Raw genomic sequence first — 23,114 nt, forward strand, 5'->3', positions numbered from 1 at the left:
TTGGCAGGAGAAATTGTAGGTCTAAGGTTCTGTGGCTGGGTTGGTGTCCCAGTCTCTCCGTTGGAAGTCTTTTGTGGTTACAGGAGGAGGCTGATTCAGGCTCCATATCCCCCATTGCTAGGAGTCTTAGCTAGGGTCTGTATTTGAGACAGATTGAAAATGATTTATTGTTGAACAGGGATTATTAGCTCAGTGAATTTTGTAATAATTTTTAGATATATTTGACTGTTTTGGTTATCTTCAAGGCCATGTTTTTGGTGTACTGTGCACTGGAGAAAGAACCTGTGCCAATGTCCTTGCCTCCAGCCCTGATGCCGCCTTCTAAGAGAAAAACGGTCAGTATATCAGGCTCCATGGGGTTGATCCCCTCTGCAGCAGCCACGGAAGCTTGCCACTCCTTACCACCTTTAGGCACTTTACCTCCCAAGGCACCGCTCAGACAGGTAGAGATTTACCAGTCTTAAAGGCTTTTGCTTTTAAAAAGTGCATGGATGTGATTGATAAAGATAGAAGGAGCAATCAGAGATGCTGCACTGCCTTTCATTGAACCTGCGTCACATGATGCCCCAAAGAAGGCAGGTGCTCCTCAGTCCTGTGGATGTTTAACTGGCTTTGCCCTGTCATAATAATTGTTTTTTAATCTGTAGTCAGTTTTGATTCTTCAGATCACGTTATTCTGATCAGTTCTTACTTCCTCTGACCTATCTCGTCAGATTGTGTAAAGCCAACTAATGACAGCATGTGCGTGTTCCACTCTGGGCAAGAATGCTGCATGAGACTAGAAACTAAAGCTTGGGAATTATCTAGATAATTTGTTTATTCAGGTTTTGCCAGTTGCTGGTTTTAGTATGGGAATTCATAGGTCAGGCTTAATTGTGCTTGACTTCACTGGCTACTTAAAAATGTTAGATTGGCATTTGTAAATGTCCTAATTGACTTTAATTCTATTGCCTTCTGTTTGTACTGTTTGGCTGTGATGTGTGGGAGGCAGTGCACTGACATCAAGGATATCTGGTGGGTTTGTTAAGGTTGCTGACAGACATTGATATGCTTGGAAAGAGAATCAGATGTGTACTGGCTTCATTTTGACACAACTTTTTTCTCCTACTCCAGTGGGTTGTATCCCCTGCAGAAAAAGCTAAATATGATGAAATCTTTCTGAAAACGGATAAGGATATGGATGGATATGTATCTGGACTGGAGGTCCGTGAAACCTTTCTGAAAACAGGTTTACCTTCTGCCTTGCTAGCCCACATTTGGTAAGAAATTATTTTAATAGATTTTTTTTTTAAAGTATGTGTTCTGCATTCTCCACAGTAGAGTAGAGAGTAGGATATTACTTTCTCACATACTCTGGTGCCTCACCTTTGACCATGTCCCCTGGAGGGGGAGACCTGGTGGCACTCAGAGGAAGGACAGCAGGTTACCAAGAAGAGACTTGATACCCTATGAACATATACAGGGTGAGGTAATCCCCCTCAGGAGCAGTCATAGGGGAGGGGAATAAGGGGAAAATGGGAGGGAGGGAAGAATGGGAGGATACAAGGGATGGGATAGCCATTGAGATGTAACAAGAATAAATTAATAAAGGAAAAAAAAAGTATGTGTTCTGGTGTATATATGGTTTTGTATAAAACTCTAGTTTTATACATTCACATTTTTTACTACTTCTATGAACAGGTTAGTATGTTTCATTTTTTATAGAGGAAATGCAAATTTGAAGGATTATTATGCATAATGAACAAAAATTCAAGAATGGAATTAAAAAAAAAAGACAAAGTTCCAAAACTCAAGAATGGTCTGTTTGCTTGAAGCTTTTGAAAGCTGACTGCATCAGCTACTTACTAGGTTGTCAGCGTGCAACGTTTGTTTGTGCTGGTTATCCTCTGGGAGTCGTCTTAAGAGAGAATGGGATTAAAGGCGTGCACCACCATGCCTGGGACAGGATAGTATTTTATTTAACTAAAAAAGAAAAAATAGTGTACCTGTCTGTTCCTATAAGATGTATGCGCATTATGCATTTGCATGACACTTGTTTCTTAGGAGTGCATTTCATACTACATATGATAATGGATATGAAAGTGATTTGTCATGCCTGCTACCACCCTGACCCAGAGGTTATCTTGAAATTTTTAAGAAGAAACAAACACAGAAAGTTGCAGAGAGAAACTTGAAGAGAGCAGAGCATAGTAGGTCTGTCTTAAGAGTGATGAGTATTAAGACTGAAAAAGATTAAACTCGTGGAGCTGATAATCGGCTACCTATGAGCACCTAGGTTAAGCACACGTAAGTGGCAGCTGTCACAAATGGGTGTGTTGCTATGCTCAGGCATATGTTGCCTTTCTCGTGGTACCTTACAAAGTGGATATCTTTACTTACAGTTGAATAAACTAAGACTTGAGACCTCAAAAGGTTTTGTTTGAGGCTATAAGGAGGCATAAAGAGGAAAGGTGGAATCCACATTTGGCTTGATACTATGCTCCAGTCTTTGCATCAGGCCACACTGACTTTCAAAAAAGTAAGCCTTTAAAAAGCTGAACTTTAAAAAGAAGAAAGGAAAGGCAGATAAAATAAAACATTCATTCTTTCCCTCCAATTGACAAGTTTTACTGTGCTTTTTGGTGCTCTTTAATTTTTTTAACTCATTATTTGACAATTTCATACATATATATGTATAATATGTTTTGACTGTTCACACACTCCATTGCCCTCTGTTACCACCGTTCCACGCTCTGGAGCTCTTCTTTACCACCTGTCTCCTTTTAACTTTTATGTTTTTATTTGTTTCCTATCCTCCTGAGCTTAATTATGGTTGCTTGCATGTATATGGGTGTAAAGATATTTACTGGATCATGTACAATTAATCCACAACTACTTCACTGAAGAAAAAGGACTTCCTTTCCCCTGCAGCCATTAACTACCTCAGTTAAGGCTAGGGCCTCGTGTGCTTCTCTCCTGTTGGTGCTGCAGTGTTGACTGGTTCAGTCTTGTACGGGTGACCACAGCTGTTGTGCTTGTGAAGGCAACAGCCGTGTCATGTCCAGAAGACAGCCCTTCACAGCATCTCTCTCCATCTTCCTGCTCATACATTTTTTTTCCTGCTCTCTCTTCTGTGATGTTTCCTGAGCCTTTCATATCTTTTTAGCATCTTAATGTGGTCCACCTCTATAACATTTATGTTAGTTTTGAACAGGTTGTGATCTGCCTTTTTTTTTTCACAGCTGATTGGTTTTTAATTTTAAATTATAGTCATATTTTTTCTCCTGGAGTTTTGGGGTAATAATTGTAGCACTTATGTACTGTTTTGCTTATTTGTGTAGGGCACTATGTGACACAAAGGACTGTGGGAAGCTTTCAAAAGACCAGTTTGCCTTGGCTTTTCATTTAATCAATCAAAAGCTAATAAAAGGCATTGACCCTCCTCATATTCTCACTCCAGAGATGATTCCACCATCAGACAGGTCCAGTTTACAAAAGGTAAGATGACTTCAAGGAAGACCTGCATGCCTGATAGAGAGGGACAAGTGCTGTGTCAGTCCCAGAAGCAGAGGGACAGGTCATCCGCTGTTGGTGCTTTAGCGTGTGTCTGTGCATATGCTCATATACCTTCCACAGCGTCCTTCAACTGTAGCTTGTCAACGCCACTATTCATTATTCATATGGCAGCTGTACTTTACCATATTAAATAGAAGAGATTAATGTTTTTTTTCAAACAGGGTCTCATATAAGCTCAGGCTGGCATTGAATATTCTATGTAGCTGAAAATTACCTTGAACTTGTGATCCTCCCTGCCTTCACTTCCCAAATGCCAGGATTATAGGCATGTGCCTTGCCTAGCCAATTTTTGTGAATAGAGTTGAAATGGTAGCTGTAAGAAATAAATTGTTACTTGGTGATTTACTCTTACAGAAAACAATACAAAATTGGAAACCAAATCTAGGAGACAGTGATTGCTTAGTTTCAGTTTTTCAAGAAAAACTGTATGTTGAGGATATAGCTGTGTTCGGCATTTGCCGTAGGAGGATCATCATTCTTAGTATACAGCTGAACTTTATATCTAAACAGATAGAAGTTCACTGGATGTCTGTGGAAATTATCAGCACATCTTCATTTTTGCCATGTTGTACTTGGAATTTTTTCTTGCTTATCTAGAGACTCTTTTTAATATAGAACATTTAGAATATTCTGGTCTATAATAGACCTTCCAAAGGACTTACATATAGTGTATTTAGTTGCTTTTAGAATTAAATAACCAGGTATCATATGAACCTGTAGTCTCAGCTCCTGGGAAGGCTGAGGCTAAAGAATTCTTGAACCCAGAAGTTCAAGGCTATCCTGGGCAGCACAAGGAGAACTCATCTCAAAAACCAACCAAACAACCAAAATAAGATATCCCACACAAACTTTGTTTCTTTAAATCTCCTTTCACCTATAACATAAATATTGCTGTAGTGGTTTTTCAGGGTTGTATATAATGGGAAATGTCAAATATGTGTTACTAAGAACTCTCAAGTATCAATAAAATGTTTTGATTTTGTATTTATTTTGTAACATAGTTTAAAATTGCATTTTAACCTAGCAAAAGTCAAAATTGGATTTTCCCAAGTAAACTAAATGGAATTTGCCACTGCCAGGTCCTGAGAACTAGTTTTACAAACAAGTTTGTGTACTTTGTGAGTTTTGGGATGGGCCACTCTGGTGTGTGGCATGGGTCCGTGGGCTGTGGGGAGGCTGAAGGTGACACTCAACAGAAAGATGAAGGCACTGGTTTTGCTTCTGCTTTCGGCTCTGCTCCTGCAGCCCAGCTGGGCAGCACTGTAGACTTCACTTGTGTAGAGTTTTTTTTTTTTCTGTATTCTTAATTTATAATGCCTGAAATGACCATCAACCCTAGTTCCCAGGAGAACAGAAATTACTGAATCAATTTTTTCCCCCGAGACAGAGTTTCTCTGTGCAGCCTTGGCTGTCCTGGACTTGCTTTGTAGACCAGGCTGGCCTTGAACTCACAGAGATCTGCCTGTCTCTGCCTCCCGAGTGCTGGGATTAAAGGTGTGCGCCACCACTGCCCAGTTTACTGAATCAATTTGTCTGTTCATTGAAATCTGTACACTAGTGAACACATGGGATTGTAGACTTCTCAGAAGTCCATTCATGAGAGCATACTTTGTCTTTTGGTGCCAGATTCATGGAAACATTTTATAACGATTGTCTTATCTATTAACCAAAAATTAAAATAAAATTTGTATGTACTTTGAAATAATCTCTGTTCTCCTTATATTCTGATTCATTAAAAAACAAAAAAAGAAGTACTGAATTTTTTGTACTTTCAACTAATCCTTTTGAATGTCGCTTTCCTCCTTTCTGTGTTTTTTCTAGTTTGGACTGTTTTTTCCATTCTGCAGCACTCTGCTTTCGCCTTTCTTGTACTGTCAGTTTCTTAACTCTCCTCTCTCTCAAGGTTAGAGCTTTATTTTATGCTGTCTTTGTTGTTGTATTTTAGCATTACAGTTTTTACTTACCTGATATATTTTGAAATGAGAGGGCTTTTTTATGCAGCAAAGTTGATAAACAGTGAAAACAGTTGTCAGCATGCCTTCATTACGCGTCACTTGATCCTTGCATGCACCATAGCTTGCCTTCCCTGGACTCCTTAATCCACTCAAAATCACTAAAGTGAGACTTTTATGAAATGCACAAAATGTGAAAGAAATACTTGTAAGAAGGGTGCATGTGGGACTAGAGAGATGAGACGGCTCAGCAATTAGGAGCACTGACGACAGCTCTTCCAAAGGATCCAGGCTTCTGTTCCCTGCACTCACATGGTGGCTTCGCTGTAAGTCCAGTTCCAGGGGCAGCTGACAGCCTCTTCTGGCCTCCACCAGCACTATATGTTCATGGTGCACTTACATACATATAGTCAAAACATTCATTCACATAAAAATTAAGCAAAAAAGCGTGTGTGGAGAGATGCCTTAGCAGTTAAGAGCACTGGCTGCTCCACCAGAAGACCTGGGCTTGATTCCAGCTCACAGGCATGGCAGCTCACAGTCATCTGTAACTCCAGTTCCAGGAGACCCAGAGCCCTCTTCTGGTCTCCGCAGGCACCAAGCACACACTTGGGGCACAGACTTGTAGGTAAGCAAACATTCATACACATAAAAATAATTCAAAATTAAATAAATGAATAAAATATTTTAAAAGGCCATGCTACATTTTTCTTTGTGTACCCTTCACATGCTATACATAATTTTAGCTGAACTTTTCTATATTTGCTTGCATGCCATTTTAGTCATATAAAGCTATCACCTTCTAATTTGTTTGAGGTTAAACTAATTTTGTTTGACTTTCTCTTCTTATCTGTTGGTATTTTAATAGCAAAGGCTGTCAAATGTGAGCCACTTTTTAAAGCTGGAGTGACAGAAGAGGTGTGGAAGCCATGTGTTTCCTGGCATACTTGCACCTCTGGTAGAACATTTCTCAGTAGCATTTAAGCGATAGAAATTACTCTTGGTGATGAAAGTGAGATCAAGTGCTATTTTTTTCTTTTTTCACCTGCCTGGCTTGCTGACTCATCCCAAACCACAGGTCAAGTTTAAATAAAGCTAAAACTTAATGAATAACTGTCTCATGCAGAAGTATACTTAAAATAGCATCAATAACGGTATATGTATCAGTGAGGGTTGGTGAAACAGTTAAGTACTTTTGAGAATCATTATGGCAATGTACACAGTACCCTCAGCACTCCAGAGGCGGAGGCAGGAGCTTTACAGTAAGTTTAAGACTAGCCTGGGCCATGGAGCCAGCTGTCGTCAGCCAGGCAGGAAGCACAGTGGCCCTACAATCGGAGATGAAGGGACCAATAACCCACCACACCCCATGGGAACTGGCACCACTGTCTTCTCTCCATGGAGACAGTACCAACAATGGGCCAGCTCCCAGGGAGCCTTGGCCAAACTATCTTGTGCTGGACAGCTGGAGGCTGGACCGGGCACATGGCAGTTCAGTGAGCAGCACAGTCTAATAAACTTGCTTTCTTAAAAAAAAAAAAAAAAAAAAAAAGACTAGCCTGGGCTATACAATGGGCTATATAGGGGGAAGCATTGTCTCAACTACCCCCTCAAAAGAAGTATACTTGATATGAAGTTATAATTAATATAAAATTTGAAGTTTAATTAATTGAATACATATAGATGACAATGCTATAGTCAAAACAACTCAGTACTAACAGGCAATGTGATATTAAAAAAAAGAGCAGAAGGAATTATTTGTTAAATTTTATTGACCTGTTTACCAAGTTTATTTTTAACACAGTGTTTCCTAAATTATTTTGGAATGCAAATGCCAAAGGTCATGTTGTGAAATGACACTTTCAATTTAATCAGAAGTCTTTGATCAAATTAATAGCTGGGTTCACCTTCGAGCAGGCACTTGGTCTGTTTCCTCAGCTCTAAATTGAGTTAATACTGACTTCCCTAATAATCTACCTTTCAAATTACTTTTGAGAGCTGACTGATGAGCTTAACAGTGCTCAGTAAACTTTAAATGATTGTATAAGGATGAGGAAATGGAACATTGTGGAACTTTAGGTTTCTTCTGCTGTGCAAGATGGTGGTGACATACCTTAAATTCACATTAGTATTAATACTCAGCTTTGTGTTTTGCTAATAAGGCCACTAATATCTCTAAGGTTCTATCCAGTCAGGTGTCAGTTTTACCATTTCCAAAAGCTGATAATTCTGTTATCTGTCAATCAGATTGTAATAGTGTGGCTAAGTCAGGTGTTTAAAGAAAGTTATCCTTTTGTTCTGACTTTAGAAAGCTAAACAGGACATCAATGGGAGTTCAAAAAAGAAAACTGCTAGAGATTAACGTCTTCATTTTTGTGAAGAGCATATAGGTAACAAAATAACAGAATCTAGAGTAAACCTAGATTTTGTATCTATAAGTACCATTTGGTAACCAATTCTGATAACTAAGTGTTGGGTACACTAGTGCCCACAGTGCTTGTGGATAGAGGCAGGAGGATCAGGAATTCCAGGTCGCCATTGTCTCCATAGCAAGTTTAAGGCCAGCCTAGGTAAGTGAGACCCTGCCTCAGGAAAGGAAAACGGGCCAGAGAGAGGGCTTAGCAGTTAAGTGTGTGTACTGCTGCTGTAGTGGACCTGGAGTTTGACTCCTAGCACCATGTCACACTGCTCACAGCCACCTGGAACTCCAGTGCCAGGGGATCTGATGACTTTTTCCTGGCCTCTGTGGTATACATATGCACACACAAACACACACAGAGAATTGAAGGTCTCTTTAAAACAAACAAAAAATAAAAAAACCAAAACAATAATAATAGCAACAACAACCAAAAAAAAAAAAAAAAAGGAAAGGAAGAAAGAAAGAAAGATTTCATATATATAGTTTTATATGTGGTTTTAGATGAAATAGAATAGATGCTAAAAGCATTTTTAACAAAAGTTAGCATTTGTTAGGCCAGGCATGGTGGCACACACCTTTAACCCCAGCATTCAGGAGGCAGAGGCAGATGGATCTATGTGAGTTAGAGGCCAGCCTGGTCTACATAGTTCAGGACAGCCAGGGCTATTACACATAGAAGCTCTGTCTCAAAAACAAAACAAAACAGAACGTTAGTGTTTGTTGAATTGAATAAAACCAACCACTATTATAATTCTGAGATTCAACAACATTTATGTACTTATTCTGTGCCAGAGAATATAAATGGAAATTAATCGTCATACCTCTTGCTGATAAATAACAAATCTCAGTGGAGAAATTAATTTCTAATCTGTCATATGTTTTATTTACTACAGAATTCTGGGTAGACTAAGATTACGTGACAAAGGCAGTAGGGTCTGAGGTGTGGGTTCAAAATAGCCTTCTGGGAAATGTCAGGGAACTGTCTTAATTTACAAGTACATGAATAATTACAATTATGTACTACATATGGTTTGCTAAGTATTTTATTAAATAAGTGTAAAGTGCTAATAATGTAGTAAAATGAAATAGCTTATTTCTCAGTATAGCTTTTAGCATTTTTAGTGCTTAGCATTTGTAGCAGTAATGTATAACTGTGAATTTTTTGTTTTTAGAACATCATAGGATCAAGTCCTGTTGCAGATTTCTCTGCTATTAAGGAACTAGATACCCTTAACAATGAAATAGTTGACCTGCAGAGGTATGTAAAGTAAAATTATAGCTGACTATAAGCGCACATGCAGATTATATGTATAATATGTGTGTATGGCATCTACATATCCTCATTTCTAATGCATATTTTGATAAATGCTACTTTACCACATTTATGCTTAAATGGAATCAGAATGCTTTCTAAAAATTAAATATAAGGCAGGTGATAGAGGATGATGCCCACTGTTGTCCTCTTGCCTTCACACCCCCACACACACGTGCATGTACTACACAAATACACACACACACACACACACACACACACACACACACACACACACCCCACTATACTTTATTACTATGGTTCAAAATAAACATTGGTTTACTGTGTCTGTAATAATGTTAGATTTCACAAGGCCCGTAAGTGCGCCACTGAACATTCTTACTTGCTTGTATGTGTATTAGCACTTAGACAGCCAGATAGGAAGAGGCACGTCTGTGTTTCTCAAGCTGTTAGAGACATTTCTCCAGTGTTCTACAACTTGCTTTTTTGTCTTTCACAGTTGTTTAATGGATGAAATACCTTTATAGTTATTTTAATAGGAGTTAGAACACCAGAGATAAAATGCGCTTTCTATTTTCTGCCATTACTGATATTTGCTAGATATTTGGGCAGTTAAGCTTTTAGTAACTCTGATATGTGGCTGTCCTGTATAGTGACTGAAAACAATTTGTGACTATTTTATGAAACCTAAAAAGTTGCAAAACATTGTGTGATACATTAATGTATGAAATGACATTTTTCAAACTATTTTAAGTGACATCTGTGAAATAGGCAAACATTCATTATGTCACCATGCCATGTCACAGGAAGAGTCATCTACCTGTACTAAAGCTATACCTATTAACGTTCAATTTTTAAAGTTTGCATTAGATCACCAAGTCTTTAAGATATTTTATTATATACCTAGTCTTTCATTATGGTGAATACAATTTTTCTGTATAAAAGTTTTTACTCTTGAGATTTTTGGCTCTATGAGTTTTTACAATATATTAGAATGAATGTGTATGACTGTGAAACAAGAAAGAATTTAAACAGTATATATGACATTTATTAAATTACTCTGATGAAAGACTCCATCTTTATTGTTTTTTATCGTCTATGTATTTTATTTATGTATTTGTTTGTGCACACATGTGTGTGAATGTGCTATGGCACATGGAAACGCCAGAGCACAACTTTCTGGACTCAGTTCTCTCCTCCCACCAGGTGGACTTTGAGGATCAAACTTTTTGCCAGGCTTGGTGACAAGTGTCTTGTCCATTGTGCCACCTCTCTGGCTTTTTCATTGATTTAGAAATGAAAATGTTTAATTCCCAAGACTTCTAGCTGATGTAGGATATACTACTCAGTTCCCTAGTAACTCCTGGCTTTAGTTCTTAGTTGGATCTTGTTTTCTTCTTTGATTGTGATGTAAAGGGTTCTTCTTTCATGGTGTTCCTCTGCAGAGCATAGATGTGTACGCCTTTAATTTGAGCATTCAGGGGGCAGAGGCAGGTGGATCTCTAAATTTAAAGCTTGCTCAGTCTACAGAGAGAGTTCCAGGATAGCCAGGGCTACATAGAGAGACCCTATCTCAAAAAAAAACAAAAAAACACCCGTAGTGTTTCCCCTGTCATCCTGGCCATTCTTAGACTCCTCCCACAGTATATTGTCTCCTATGACACCATAAAAACGTAATAAGAGCAGACTCTGTGTTTGCTCTTTTTCCTTCAACACTAAGCAGAGTCCTATAACGGCTCACTGCTGCTTTATTGTTGTATCACTCACTTTTCTTCTTACTGTGAGGAAATACGTGACAGAAGTAACTGAAGGGAGGAAGGATTTATATGGCTCACAGTTTCAGAGGGTTCAGCGCATTACAGCAAGGCAGGCTGGGTAGTGGAAGTGGCTCCGCCCACTGAAGCAGGAATGCATGTAGAGCTTCTCATACAGCAGCCAGACCAGAAGGCAGAGACTGCACTGGCAGTGGGGCGGGGCTGTGACTCCTAGCGACCCTACTCCTCCAGCCACACCACACTGCCCACAACCGCACAGAGAGCAGTACCAGCTAAAGACCACATACTCAGACATTAACAGCCTGTGAAGACGTATACGTTCAGACATCCTTTCCTCTAACCACATGACGCAGTGGGCTTATTGCCTCTCACCTCAGCCTGCCACCTCTTACTGTTTATTGTCTCTGGTTGCACTGTTTTCATTTGCCTGGACATACCTTTAACACTGTAAGCATCTACGCATGGTTTGTAGCCCAAGTTAACTATCTCTTGTTAAGCTGTTCTCAAAATCTTTAGGTTGCTAGTTGCTCTTTTTCCACCTCAGAAACTGTCTATTTATTTTTATCGTTTCAAGACAGGCTCTCACTGTGTAGCCCTAATTGGTCTTAGAACTCAGTGTGTAGTACAACCGGGCTTCAAACTCACTCTGCTTTCTGAGTGCTGGGGCAAAACGTATGCCTATGTCCAGTCAATTCTTAAAAGCTGTTGATGGATCCCATAAGATCCCATATTTTCTCTGAAAATAAAATGCCTCAGTGAAGTTCTGGGGTTTGTTTTGTTTTAGATTTATTTATGTGTATGTGCGTGTGAATCAAGTGCCCGTGGTGGCCAAAGATGTAGGATCCCAGCGGGGCCGAAGTTCTAGGCACTTGTGGGTACTGGGAATGGATTTCAGGTCCTCAGCAAGAGCAGCTTGTGCTCTTAACCACTGAATCATCTTTCCAACCCCCTAAGAGAAGTTCATTCATTCTTTGCTCTTCTACCCCCAGACAAGGCTTCTCTGTGTAGCCGTGGCTGTCCGGGACTTGCTTTGTAGACCATGTTGGCCTTGAACTCAACAGAGATCCACCTGCCTCTGCCACCCTAGTGCTGGGATTATAGGCGTGCGCCACCATGCCCAGCTGAGAAGTTCTTGAAGAAGAAAGGGTACAAAAAACTGAGACTACATCAGTCACTTGGATAGCATGCTCATGGCAATTTATGCTGAGGCAGGAGGCAATATTTTGACATCTATTAGATTCTACTTCCTTCCTGTCTGTCCTTTCAGCAGAAACATAGGAAGCAAAAGCCACATCCTCTCAGGCCCATTCATTATCATAATTTGGGGTCAAAAAACCAAGCTAGGTAATTATAACAGTTACTGGGTATTTTGCTATATCCACTTTATATAAATTTTTTTGTTGAATTCTTGCAACATTCCTGGAGAGAAAGAGGTTTTATCTTGATTTAATAATTTTAAAGTTATTATTCAATGGGAACATGAGGGTGTGTGTTACATGTATACAAGCTTGCATGCCACAAAGTATAGTGGAGGTCAGAGGGCAACTTGCTGGGATAAAACGCTGATTGCCAGGCTTAGCAAAAAGCACTTTTACCACTGAGCCACCTTTCCAGCTCCTCTCTCTTATTACAGATGAGGATTTCAGTGGTAGAAGTTTGAAACATTTCTAGATTATGTGGTATCATTTTTTCAAGTTTTTTTTTTTTAAACATTTATGTAGTGTGTGTGGTGATGCATGCACATGGAGGTCAGAGAACAACTTGTCGGGGAAGTCTGTTTCTGTCTTTCCACCATGTTTGTCCTGGAGATCAAACTCAAGTTGTCACAGTACGTCACCAGTGCCTTTACCCACTGAGCCATCTCACCTGCCTGATTTGGTCAAATTTACTTACCTGTCAGTGTTTTAGTTTCTTGTCTGTAAAATGGAAATGCAAACGTAACTATGTAAATGCTGAGAACGTGGCAAATCAGTAGAGGTTATTAGTTATCATCCTCAGTACACAGCTCACACCTTAGAGCAAAGACTTCCTGAAGAGTTGCTCAGTGAATGCTGTTTAGAACAACTGAGTGAAGGCAGAAAGGACCGCTGTAGCCAGGTTGTCAGTGCTGTGTTTTTGCACAGCCCCAGGGACTGACTGACTTTGACAGTGAGGGCATGAAGACAGACAGACACAGAGACACCTGAAGACACTACCACGCTGGGATTGGGTGGGCTGGGATCGAGATGGAGAAGCATAGCTCCCGGGAAGCGCGGTGTGTTTATCATGTACAGTTGAACAGGAGGTAGGGTTTTTACACTTAAGTGCACAAGGAGACAGGTTTATTATGTACATGTGAACAAGGAATCAGGTTATTTTATCCAGCCGAACAAGAAGTCAGGTGTAGCTAATCTTGGTCAGAGCCGTCTGCAGGTGGTAAATATCAGGGTCTAGAGGAAGGCTTTGCCATCTCTGAGCCTCATGGAAGTGGGGTGGAGTGGGCAGGATTTGCCAATTTCCCATGAGGCTGATGCATCGGTCTAGGCATGGTTGTGCCCATGTCATTCTGTGCCTCAATGTACAGGCTTCTTTCTTGTTTATATTGAAGAATGATTTAAAACAACAATAACAACTTTGTTAACAATAAATTAATAGCAATAATAACCCTGGAAATGGATCTTTTAGCCCCAATCTCTGCCAACGTCTAGCTTTCCCCTCTCAAGAGCCATCTGAGTACTATCTCTATCCACAGGAGCTTTGTTGTTGTTTTGCTCTTTTGCAGAGCTCAGATCAGGCCTTATGCATACTGAGCAAGCTTCCACCACTGAGGTGGAATTCCAAACTCACAGACACAGAGATAATGTTGGCCACATGTATGATTCATTGTGCAGCAATAAAAAGACTAATGCAGATTAAGTTCATAAATTATATTTTTAAAGTTTTTACAAGTGGTGTAGAGTAGCATGTGCCTGTAATTCCAGCACACTAGAATCTGATCACAAGTTCAAGGCCAGTTTGAACTACATAGTGAGACCCTATTGCAGAAAATGATTTTTAAAAATTATTTTTATGTATATAGTGCTCTGCTTGCATGTACACCTGCAGGCCAGAAGAGGGCATCAGATCACATTATAGATGGTTGCAAGCCACCATGTGGCTGCTGGGAATTGAACTCAGGACCTCTGAGAGAGCAGTCAGTGCTCTTAACCTCTGAGCCATCTCTCTAGCCCTGAAATAGATTTTTAAAGAGAATCTTAGAATCTTACTTAAAAAGCCTAGCACTCAGGGAGGCAGAGGCAGGCAGATCGCTGTGAGTTTGAGGCCAACCTGGTCTGCAAAGAGAGTCCAGGACAGCCAAGGCTACACAGAGAAACCTTGGCTCCTGCCTCCCATCAAGAGGGATGATGCAGCAGCTGAGAGCACTTGCTTCTTGTAGAGATCCTGTTCAGTTCACAGCTGCCACATCTGGCGGCTTACAATTGACTTGTAGCCCTAGTTCCAGGATATTGGAAGCCCTCTTCTTGCCTCTGCAAGCACCTGCATATATATGGTGTACTTGTATATCCCACACACACATAGCATGTAAAATAAAAAATACATTAATTTAAAAACAGAAAAACAACCAGCCTCCCAGAAGTAAGACAGTTCATGTAAACCATTCATGTTTAAATGGTTATGGCATTTATCTTAATATTTTATAATTAATGTTTATTTCTTCCAACAGATTATAAACAGAACCCAAACTTTAATTTTAGAGAAATTAAAAACCTAAAGTAAAATTCAGTATAAAAAGCTACCTAACCTTTAGACTCATTTGAATGGAAGGCTGTGTATAGTTATTACTCTAATCTAACTATAGACTTCTAACAGTTTCCAAATAAGCAAGTCAGGCTGTTCTGCTGCCTTTCCAACAGTTGTCATCAGCTGTTGAATAATAAAAGCCTCTGCTTCCTCTCTTCCCACAAGCCAAAACGGAAAGAAGAGTCGTATTGTTAAATACTGTCATTCACAGCTCAAAGGCAAAGTTTCAGGCTGGTCTAGAAGCCTCCAGGGTCAGCATTTCCTGTTTGCTGCAGTTCTGCATGCTTCCCTAGCACTGGCACTGGCTGCTATGATCAGTCGCCTCTGATGCTCCATTTCAGCTTTCCTCATGTGTGCCTCTTCATCCAGACCTACTCAGTCTATCTAGAAATTCTCACCTCTGCTTAATGTTTATAACAAAGTTTAACTGTGTTACGTGTTGTCTTTTGTTTTAATACTGGAGATTGATCTGCAGGCTTTTGTGAGTGCTCCGCCACTGGGCTATATAACCCCAGGTTTTTACATTTTTCTTTCCTGACTCAGGATCTTGCTAAGTTGTCCAGGCTGATTTAAAACTCCCTATGTATGTGGTCCGTGCAGGCCTTGAACTTGGACTCCTCCTGCCCTACCCTTCTAAGTAGCTGGGACTACAGGTGTAGTCCATACATTTTAAGTGACATTAAGTACATTTATTACTGCTATCATCAGCAATCTCCACAACTTTTTAATCTTCTAAAATTGGACAGTTTAATGTATATGTGTATTTTTTTGTGTGTTGGGGGAAAGAGTAGAAAGGAAAGCAGCCCTTTTGTGGGCCCTATTCAGTCTTAGCTTCTTGTTCTATTGGACTAAGAAAGACTTCGGGGAAATAAACATTGTTTGAAAAGATGCAGGTGTGGTTGCTTTGTGTGCTGGGATGGATAGGAGACATGAAGTCCAGGGGGAGGCCCCTTACCACCTCTACGTTACCTTAGACCATGTCCTGGAACTCTGGGCCAGAGAACGTCAATTTCAGTTCTCCTCCTTGGCATAGTTGATGCTACATCGAGATAAAGAACCCCAAGCAAGAAAAGCAGTGCACCCAGTGTGTTCGGCAAAGATGACAGGCTGCCTGTCCATGATTGTCCATGGCCATATCCGGCCAGCTCTACTTAGCTCCCTATTCCTAGCCCCTCTTTTATTTTGAGACAAAGGTCTCTCAAGGCTCAGTGTGACTGCACACTTGCTGTCCTGAGGATGGCCTTGAACTTCCGAACCTCTGCCTTTACCTCATGAGTGCTGGGATTACAGTTGTGAGTGCCAAGGTGTTCAGTTTTATGCTATACTGGGTTGAGAAACCCAGGGTTTCATACATGCTACACAAAGCCTGCCAACTGAATTATAGCCTTAGCTCCCAATCTGAACTTAATTGGAATGAACTTATTTTAGTTACATATAAAAACCTTTTAGTTTATTGATGTTACAGATTATATTTTTATGGATTGTGTTTCTACTAGCAGACTTGTAGTTTCTTGTTTGTTTGTTTGTTTTTTGTTTCTGTTCCGAGACAGGGTTTCTCTCTATAGCTTTGGCTGTAGACCTGGCTGGCCTCACATTCACAGAGATCCACCTGCCTTTGCCTCCCTGAGTGCTGGGGTTACAGGAGTGTGCTACCATGCCTGGCTAGCTGAGATGTGTAGTTTTAGTGCATTTATCATTTAAATCTTACAGAAAGTGTAAAATGAAGTTGTGAATCACAATTATAGTACTGTCATTTCTAGTGTTTGCTCACATATTTACCTTTAGTGGATTTACATTTACATTGTACATGTACATACAACCTTTACATTGTCATATGCCTTTGAGCTTATTGTCCGCCATGCTTTTGTTTGAAGGACTCGTTAGCATTTCTTACAGGACAGCCCTACTAATTTTTGTTTATGCGGGCATAGTTTAAGGCCAGTTTTGTCAGGTACAGGATTTTGTTGTTGTTTGTTTAAAGACAGCTCTAACTTAGTAGCTCCTGCTGGCCTGGAACTTGCTTGGAACACACAGAGATATGCCTGCTTCTGCCTCCTGAGTACTGGGGTTCCAAGTATGCGTCTGCCGTGCCTGGCAGGTACAGAATTCTTCATTGATAGTTTTTCTTCTGAGCAATTTAAATGTGCCTCCTTTAGTCAGGATTGCACCTGCCTCATGCATGTGTCCTAAGTGCTGTACCACTGAGCTCCAGCCCCAGCACGTAGATGGTTTTCTAACGTTGCCTTGTAACTATAAGTTCTTTTTACAGGTTTAAAAAGTATTCCATTATCATTGTTTAAGTGCTTAGGCTCAAAGCGTGTATCTTCTATCATGTGTATTTTGCCATCCTAACTCAAGATAGTGAAGATAATTAGGGTCACATATGGAGACTAAGGCGTGGCCTGTGTCAGAAAGATACTTTCATAGAAGGCTGGATTAGAACCCAGGTCTCCTGGGTTTTATTCTTTTTCTTACTCTTAAGACTCAGGTATCTCAGCTGGGCAATGGTGGCACATATCTTTAATCCCAGCACTTGGGAGGCAGAGGCAGGTGGATTGCTGTGAGTTTGAGGCCAGCCTGGCCTACTAAAGTGAGTCCAGGATAGGCAATGCTGAACAGAGAAACCCTGTCTCCAAAAACAAAAACAAAAAAGACTTAGGTACCTCACCGAAGAGTATTTAATGAGAATAGCATGCTTCCCTTTACTTGTAATAGAAGTCAGTAGTTAAGTTTCTTAGTGTTAACATTCTAAGTTTAGATTGCATCTAAAGGAGTTTTATAAGAAGTACCAAGACTGAAAAAATAATAACTTTGTGAGTTTTCATAAGCTTTCTAGTTTCTAATGGTTTTTAGTTTTAGAAAATGACGGATGATACGTTCATAAAAATGACAATAAGTATGTATCTGGGAAGGATAAGGGAAGTGAGTTAATCTGTGATGCTGTTGGCACTGTATTAAAGTCAAGACAGATGGCTTCCTCTATTTTTTCTATAAACTGAGCCCAGCATAAATACAAGTAAATTGTGGACTCAGATTTTCTTAACCTGACTGCATTTGACCACCCATGTTAAGTTTCTGCAGTTACTCACCACAGGCCTCTGAAAGCCTAGCTGGAGCCTCACTTTCCTTGCTGGTCCAATATGAAGGTACACAGAATCAAAACTGTGAGCCTTTCAAATGCCAGGGAATCCTGCCCCTCCCCCTCCCCCCTCACCCTCTGTAGCGTTCGTACTGTGTATTGTCAGGACGTGTAAGTATGTATGAGTGAACAGGACAGAGAGATACTCTAAATGAGGGATGAGTAGGAATAATTCTTTCCTCCTTTCTGGAAATTTCTTCTTTATTGTCCATATAATATATTAGAGACTGCTTGAGAAGCTGAATACTTGAATAGTTTTTAAAGTATGTTAAAAAGAGTGTTTTGGGGGCTGAGATAGCTCATTAGATATTACATTTGTCAAACAAGTGTATATGGGGGAGGCCTTGATACCCAGCACCATTGTCAACTCTGGGGAGGTATGGTGGTCTGGCTATAATCTCAGTATGGGAGAAGGGGCAGCGTGTCTCCCGAGCAAGCATCTGGGTAGACTAGCAATGTGCAAGCTGTAGGTGCAAGTGAGAGGCTGGCCTCAGTGTGTGTGAGGTGGGGAAGGATCACGGAAGACACCAGGCATCTGCCTTGAGCCCACACACAAATGCACACATGTCCTCTTGGTCATATACACAGGAACACATAGATACACATGAATAAAATTTACATAGAAATATACCTACATTTTTAATGTTTTGTATTGGTTATTTATATTACCTTTAGAAAAATGTGTTTTTAAAAGAAAGCATGTAAGAAATACAGCCAATCAATTTTCATGCATCTAAATGTATGTTTAAATGTTTATAATTACCTGAAAATAAGAGTGTAGTTAGAAGTTAAGAGTTATTTCAAGGCAATAGAATAACACTTTGGTGTTTCTGATATAAGCTAAATTAATTTTTATACATTGGCTAGTACTATGCTATGGCACTTAGTTTTCATCACATTATTGAAGGAATTATTAAAGGGACCAGAATTTTACTTCGGTAAACTTGAATAGAAGTTAGGTTTTATTGATCTCTGAGCTAAGAAACAATTTCTAAAGGTTCTCATATTTCTTGAGTGGAGAATGGTCTTTAGCATATGTTTAGAGATATTTCTATTGTTTCTCCCCCCAACTGCCATAAATTATAAGCAGCAGTCTGTACTGTTCAGGCACCCTCCATTTTGCTCAGACATAGACTGCTTGCTGCTAAGAGCTCCAGGCTTTGTTGATCTCTCTCCCTCCCTCACCAAGTGAGCTTCCTTTGCTCTGCCATTCTTCTGTCTCCACTACTGCAAGTCAGCCGCTGCCTTCTTACAGCTCAGTTCTCCTGTGTGCACATTTTGTTTTCTGAGCAGGCACTGTGAGTAACAGGAGCGAACAGCAGAGCAGAGACGGTGAGCAGACACTGCCAGTAACAAGAGTTAAAAGAACAGCAGAAAGAATTTAAATGATGCACCCTCATGTCTGCAGTGACGGTCTCCGATACATTATCATGTATTTTTGTTATCTGCTGTCTCAAATGGAGCTGAAGTGGGACTGACCTTGTGTGCAGTGTCTCTGAGGATTTGGGGGCTGGAGCCTAGGGTGGAGGTTGGGGGAGCGCTAGATTTTCATGTGACTTATCTCTGACATACTGCAGCAGGACTGAAAACACTCATCTGCTCACATAAGGAGGAAAAAAATTTTCCAAGATTGAGCTAGCAGAGTTGGCGCTATATTTTCAGATTTTTCCCCTTGTGATTTTCTATTTTTCAATTTCACCTAATTTGATAAGGGCTGGCTGTGGGGGGTGGCCTCTGCATAGTACATTGAGAGATGGAAGGAAGGCTGGAACAATGATTCGAATGGTAAGGGACTGTTTAAAATCTCCAGGACATCGAGACCCACATGGCAACCCATCTGACAAACGGTTAGTGAGTTCCTTGGCCATCTCAGGTATTTAAAAGTAACAGTGTACAAACAGCTTTATTCTCGAGCCTTCTTCTTCCATAAAGACCTTGAGATCATTGTACCTGAAGGTCCAAAACAGCTGATGTGGTGCTACATTTCAAAGTCTTACTGTAACAGGATGAGATATACAAATAAGGCATGTAGTTTCTTCCTAACGTGTTTGGTATAATTTTGTCACTTTCCTTTATGATACAGCTAATGGAATTCAAGCTTACATTTGGATTCTGTTAGACTCTGAGTTGGTGTTAGTTATTTGAAACATGGTAATGACCCTGTAAGGTGAGACTGCCATACTAGACTAGAGGGTTTCCTAAATGCTGTCTTCCCTCTCTGTGCTGCCTTCTTCCCACTCCCATGTACTGCTGAAGGATTCTGTGGCTTTTTTACCTCTCATTTTGTAGAAAATAAAAGAGCAGTACATGCGAATGGTTTTAGTAAACATGGAAAGTTAAATTTGTTACAGGAAAAGAAATAGCTTTATTTTGTCATTGAAATCTTAAGGGTTTTTTTTTTTTGAGATTCATTCGTATAGCTCCAGCTCTGTTAAAGAACATCTGAATTTGGGCTGCTGTTTCCAAGAGGCTTATGTGTTTGATTTGAGGGAAAGACCTAACACTCCTCGGACTGTTCTTAAACATAATGTACACAATTTTGCATACTTAGCTATTGGGTTTCATAGGTAGTCCCTAAGAACCTCTTTGGAGTAACTGTGGTATTTCAAATAGCATGCTACCTGTATATTAAAGTTCTTTTACATTTTTCTAGGTTGTTGCATTCTAAAATTGATGTCCACTGGTGATTTAAGGGGAATTAACACACAAATGGCTGTTTCATTCAGCCATTCTTATTTAATAGGACAGTGATAGTTAAGGGTTAAACTTAGAGAGCTGATGCAACCCCTCCTTTTCTTCACTAGCAGTTTTCATTGGATGATATCACCATAGCAACAGTGAGATCAGTGAAACCTGAGCCTTCCATTGATTAGTTTTTGCTTCTTCCTTTTTTAATCTATCCTTTTTTCACCACATTTTAGTGAGGAAGCAAATTTTTTTTTTTTACAAACAGAGCTTATATTGATTTCTATTTCATAAATAATTTAAAGAGGGTAGAAAATTCTGCCCTTCATTTAAAAAATTGAATGTTTCAACATGTATTTAAAAAGCGATTCTGGCTTTGGAGGATGGATAGCCATCCCAGCTGTAGCGGATGTTCTCAGATACTCTTGCATTGTTTGCTGGTCTTCCAGGGAAAAGAACAATGTGGAACAGGACCTTAAAGAGAAGGAAGACACAGTTAAGCAGAGGACAAGTGAGGTTCAGGTAAGTGCTCTGTAAAATGTGCTGCTCGGGTTCTCATGTAGGAATAGTCATGGTAAATGTATTTACTATTTCACAGGCATGATATTAGGTCTAGGGGATACCTAATATTTATTTAACATAAATGTCTTTTTTGAAAAAAAATGTTTGTTGCTCTGAGTTCTGGCCTTTAAAGATAATACTGCAATGATAAAGCAGTGTTTTTAAGCATATATCTCTAGATTTGAAAATATTTTAATGATATTTACTTTCATATTATTATTAAAGATGACTTTGATGATATAAATAGTATCACGCCGGTAGAATTAAATTGGATCATCATCAAAAACAAAATTGCTTTTTCACGCGTGTAAGGTTTTTGTCAGCTGAGAGACCTACTATTTTCAGAGACTGTTTTGCATGACTGGGAGGGTGGGAAATGATAGAGAGAAATGTAAAATAACATCTTATAAACTGCTTTGTAGCCAAAATACCTGAAACTTTGCCATAGAGAAACTTAACTCTTTTTTGCTGTGTTATATTAGTAATTTGTAAGTAGAAAAGGTAATAAAACCTGTTTCTGTTTGAGAAATGACAGTGTTTTACACATTAAAACCAGTATTGAGCAGGGTTCCATGTGGCCATGTTACTGGGATATGCTCCCTGAGTGCTGTACAGGAGGTGGCCGTGTGGGCACTGGTGGCAGGTGCCAGCAAGGGCTCATAGATGGCATTTACTAACGTGCACTGATGGTTTTAAATGGGTGGAAAAACTGGGATTTGTTAGGCCCATCATTTTGTTTTGCTGGAGGAGAACCATGCTAGGGTGGGGAAGATGATTCATTGACAGATTGAGGAAGCTAGGGAGACTTGTGGTTGGCAGTTGACTCTGATTGGATGACTACATTTATTATATTTATTGGAATTTTCCTAAAAGTGGTGTGAAAGTCAAGAGATTTATAACCAGCATCTCTCTTTCTGGTAATGAGATTGGATGTGGGCTGGTAAGTTGCTTGAGTTTTATTGTTTTGTATAATCTTAAGCTTCTTGAGAAATGCAAATACTAAAACTTAATTTCAGTAGTTACTGCTGGATACAGCTTGGGAACAGAGGGCAAAAATCTACAAAAGTTGGGGTTTTTAAAAATCTGAAGTAGATATAGTTACTGGTATAATCATAGACAACGTCTAGATTTAACCAGCTGCTGTTCTAAAATATACAGGTTCTTGTGATAGATAATATTTTGTTATTTGTAGGGAAAGACAAACTGGATGGAGATTTAAGTAGCCAGTTTAGGAGAGAACTAAAATTTATATTGTTCCTTGAATATCCTGAAACATTAAGTTTCTTATAATTATAGAACTTGTATTGCTAAAATTTCTCCGTAATGTACTTGCTCGTCTTGCTTAGTGGTATTAGTAAAAGAACACTAAGCTTTGTGGGATCTGAAATTTATGATTGGCACATGAGATCCAAACTGGTTTTTGCATAGGGTGAGGCATTTTAGAGCTTGCTTAGTGTAGGACAAGCACTGATGGCTGGAAATAAATTCACTGGACAGTAATACTGAGGTTAATGGAAGTTCTGGCTGGGTTAGTAGAGTCATCTCTGTGTTATCAATGGTAATGAGATGCCAGTGATGGTAACTGATAAGCAGCTCAAGCACCTTATTTTGTGATCATTTTTGTGTTCAGAAAACATCTTCTGTTTTCTGAAGCACAAAAAGACTTAGGAAAATTGGTAAGAAATGGAATTCATGACCTACTGAATTAGCTCTGATTGACCCTTTAGTAACAAGGTACAGACCAGAAGTAACACTGATAGTTAAAATCTGTAATTCCAACTTTTGGTACTTTCTTTTCTTTTTTGAAACTGGGTTTTATGTAACTCCAGCTGGCCTTGAACTCACTGTAGTTGAGGGGGGCCCAGAGCTCCTGATCTTCTTGCTTCCTTGTAGTGTGGAGACTACAAATGTGCACCACCATGGCCTGCGTTTAGTACCACCTTTCTAGTTTTTCAGGTAAAAGATCATTTACTAG

At 39.7% G+C, this 23,114-nt stretch overlaps 1 protein-coding gene across 2 annotated transcripts in view; it reads left to right on the forward strand.

Annotated features, from left to right (window-relative positions):
- The window catches only part of EPS15 (epidermal growth factor receptor pathway substrate 15), a 105,679-nt gene that overhangs the window by 42,018 nt on the left and 40,547 nt on the right, over positions 1-23,114 (forward strand). For both annotated transcript variants that reach the window (XM_084787048.1, XM_084787049.1), the window contains exons 9-13: positions 246-335; positions 1,114-1,259; positions 3,321-3,477; positions 9,099-9,184; positions 21,028-21,100. In XM_084787048.1, coding sequence (XP_084643174.1) covers positions 246-335; positions 1,114-1,259; positions 3,321-3,477; positions 9,099-9,184; positions 21,028-21,100 — 552 coding nt within the window. The remainder of the gene's footprint in view (positions 1-245; positions 336-1,113; positions 1,260-3,320; positions 3,478-9,098; positions 9,185-21,027; positions 21,101-23,114) is intronic.

Source organism: Acomys minous, assembly GCF_964271855.1.
Source record: "Acomys minous genome assembly, chromosome: 6".
In the NCBI taxonomy this organism is placed as follows: Eukaryota; Metazoa; Chordata; class Mammalia; order Rodentia; family Muridae; genus Acomys; species Acomys minous.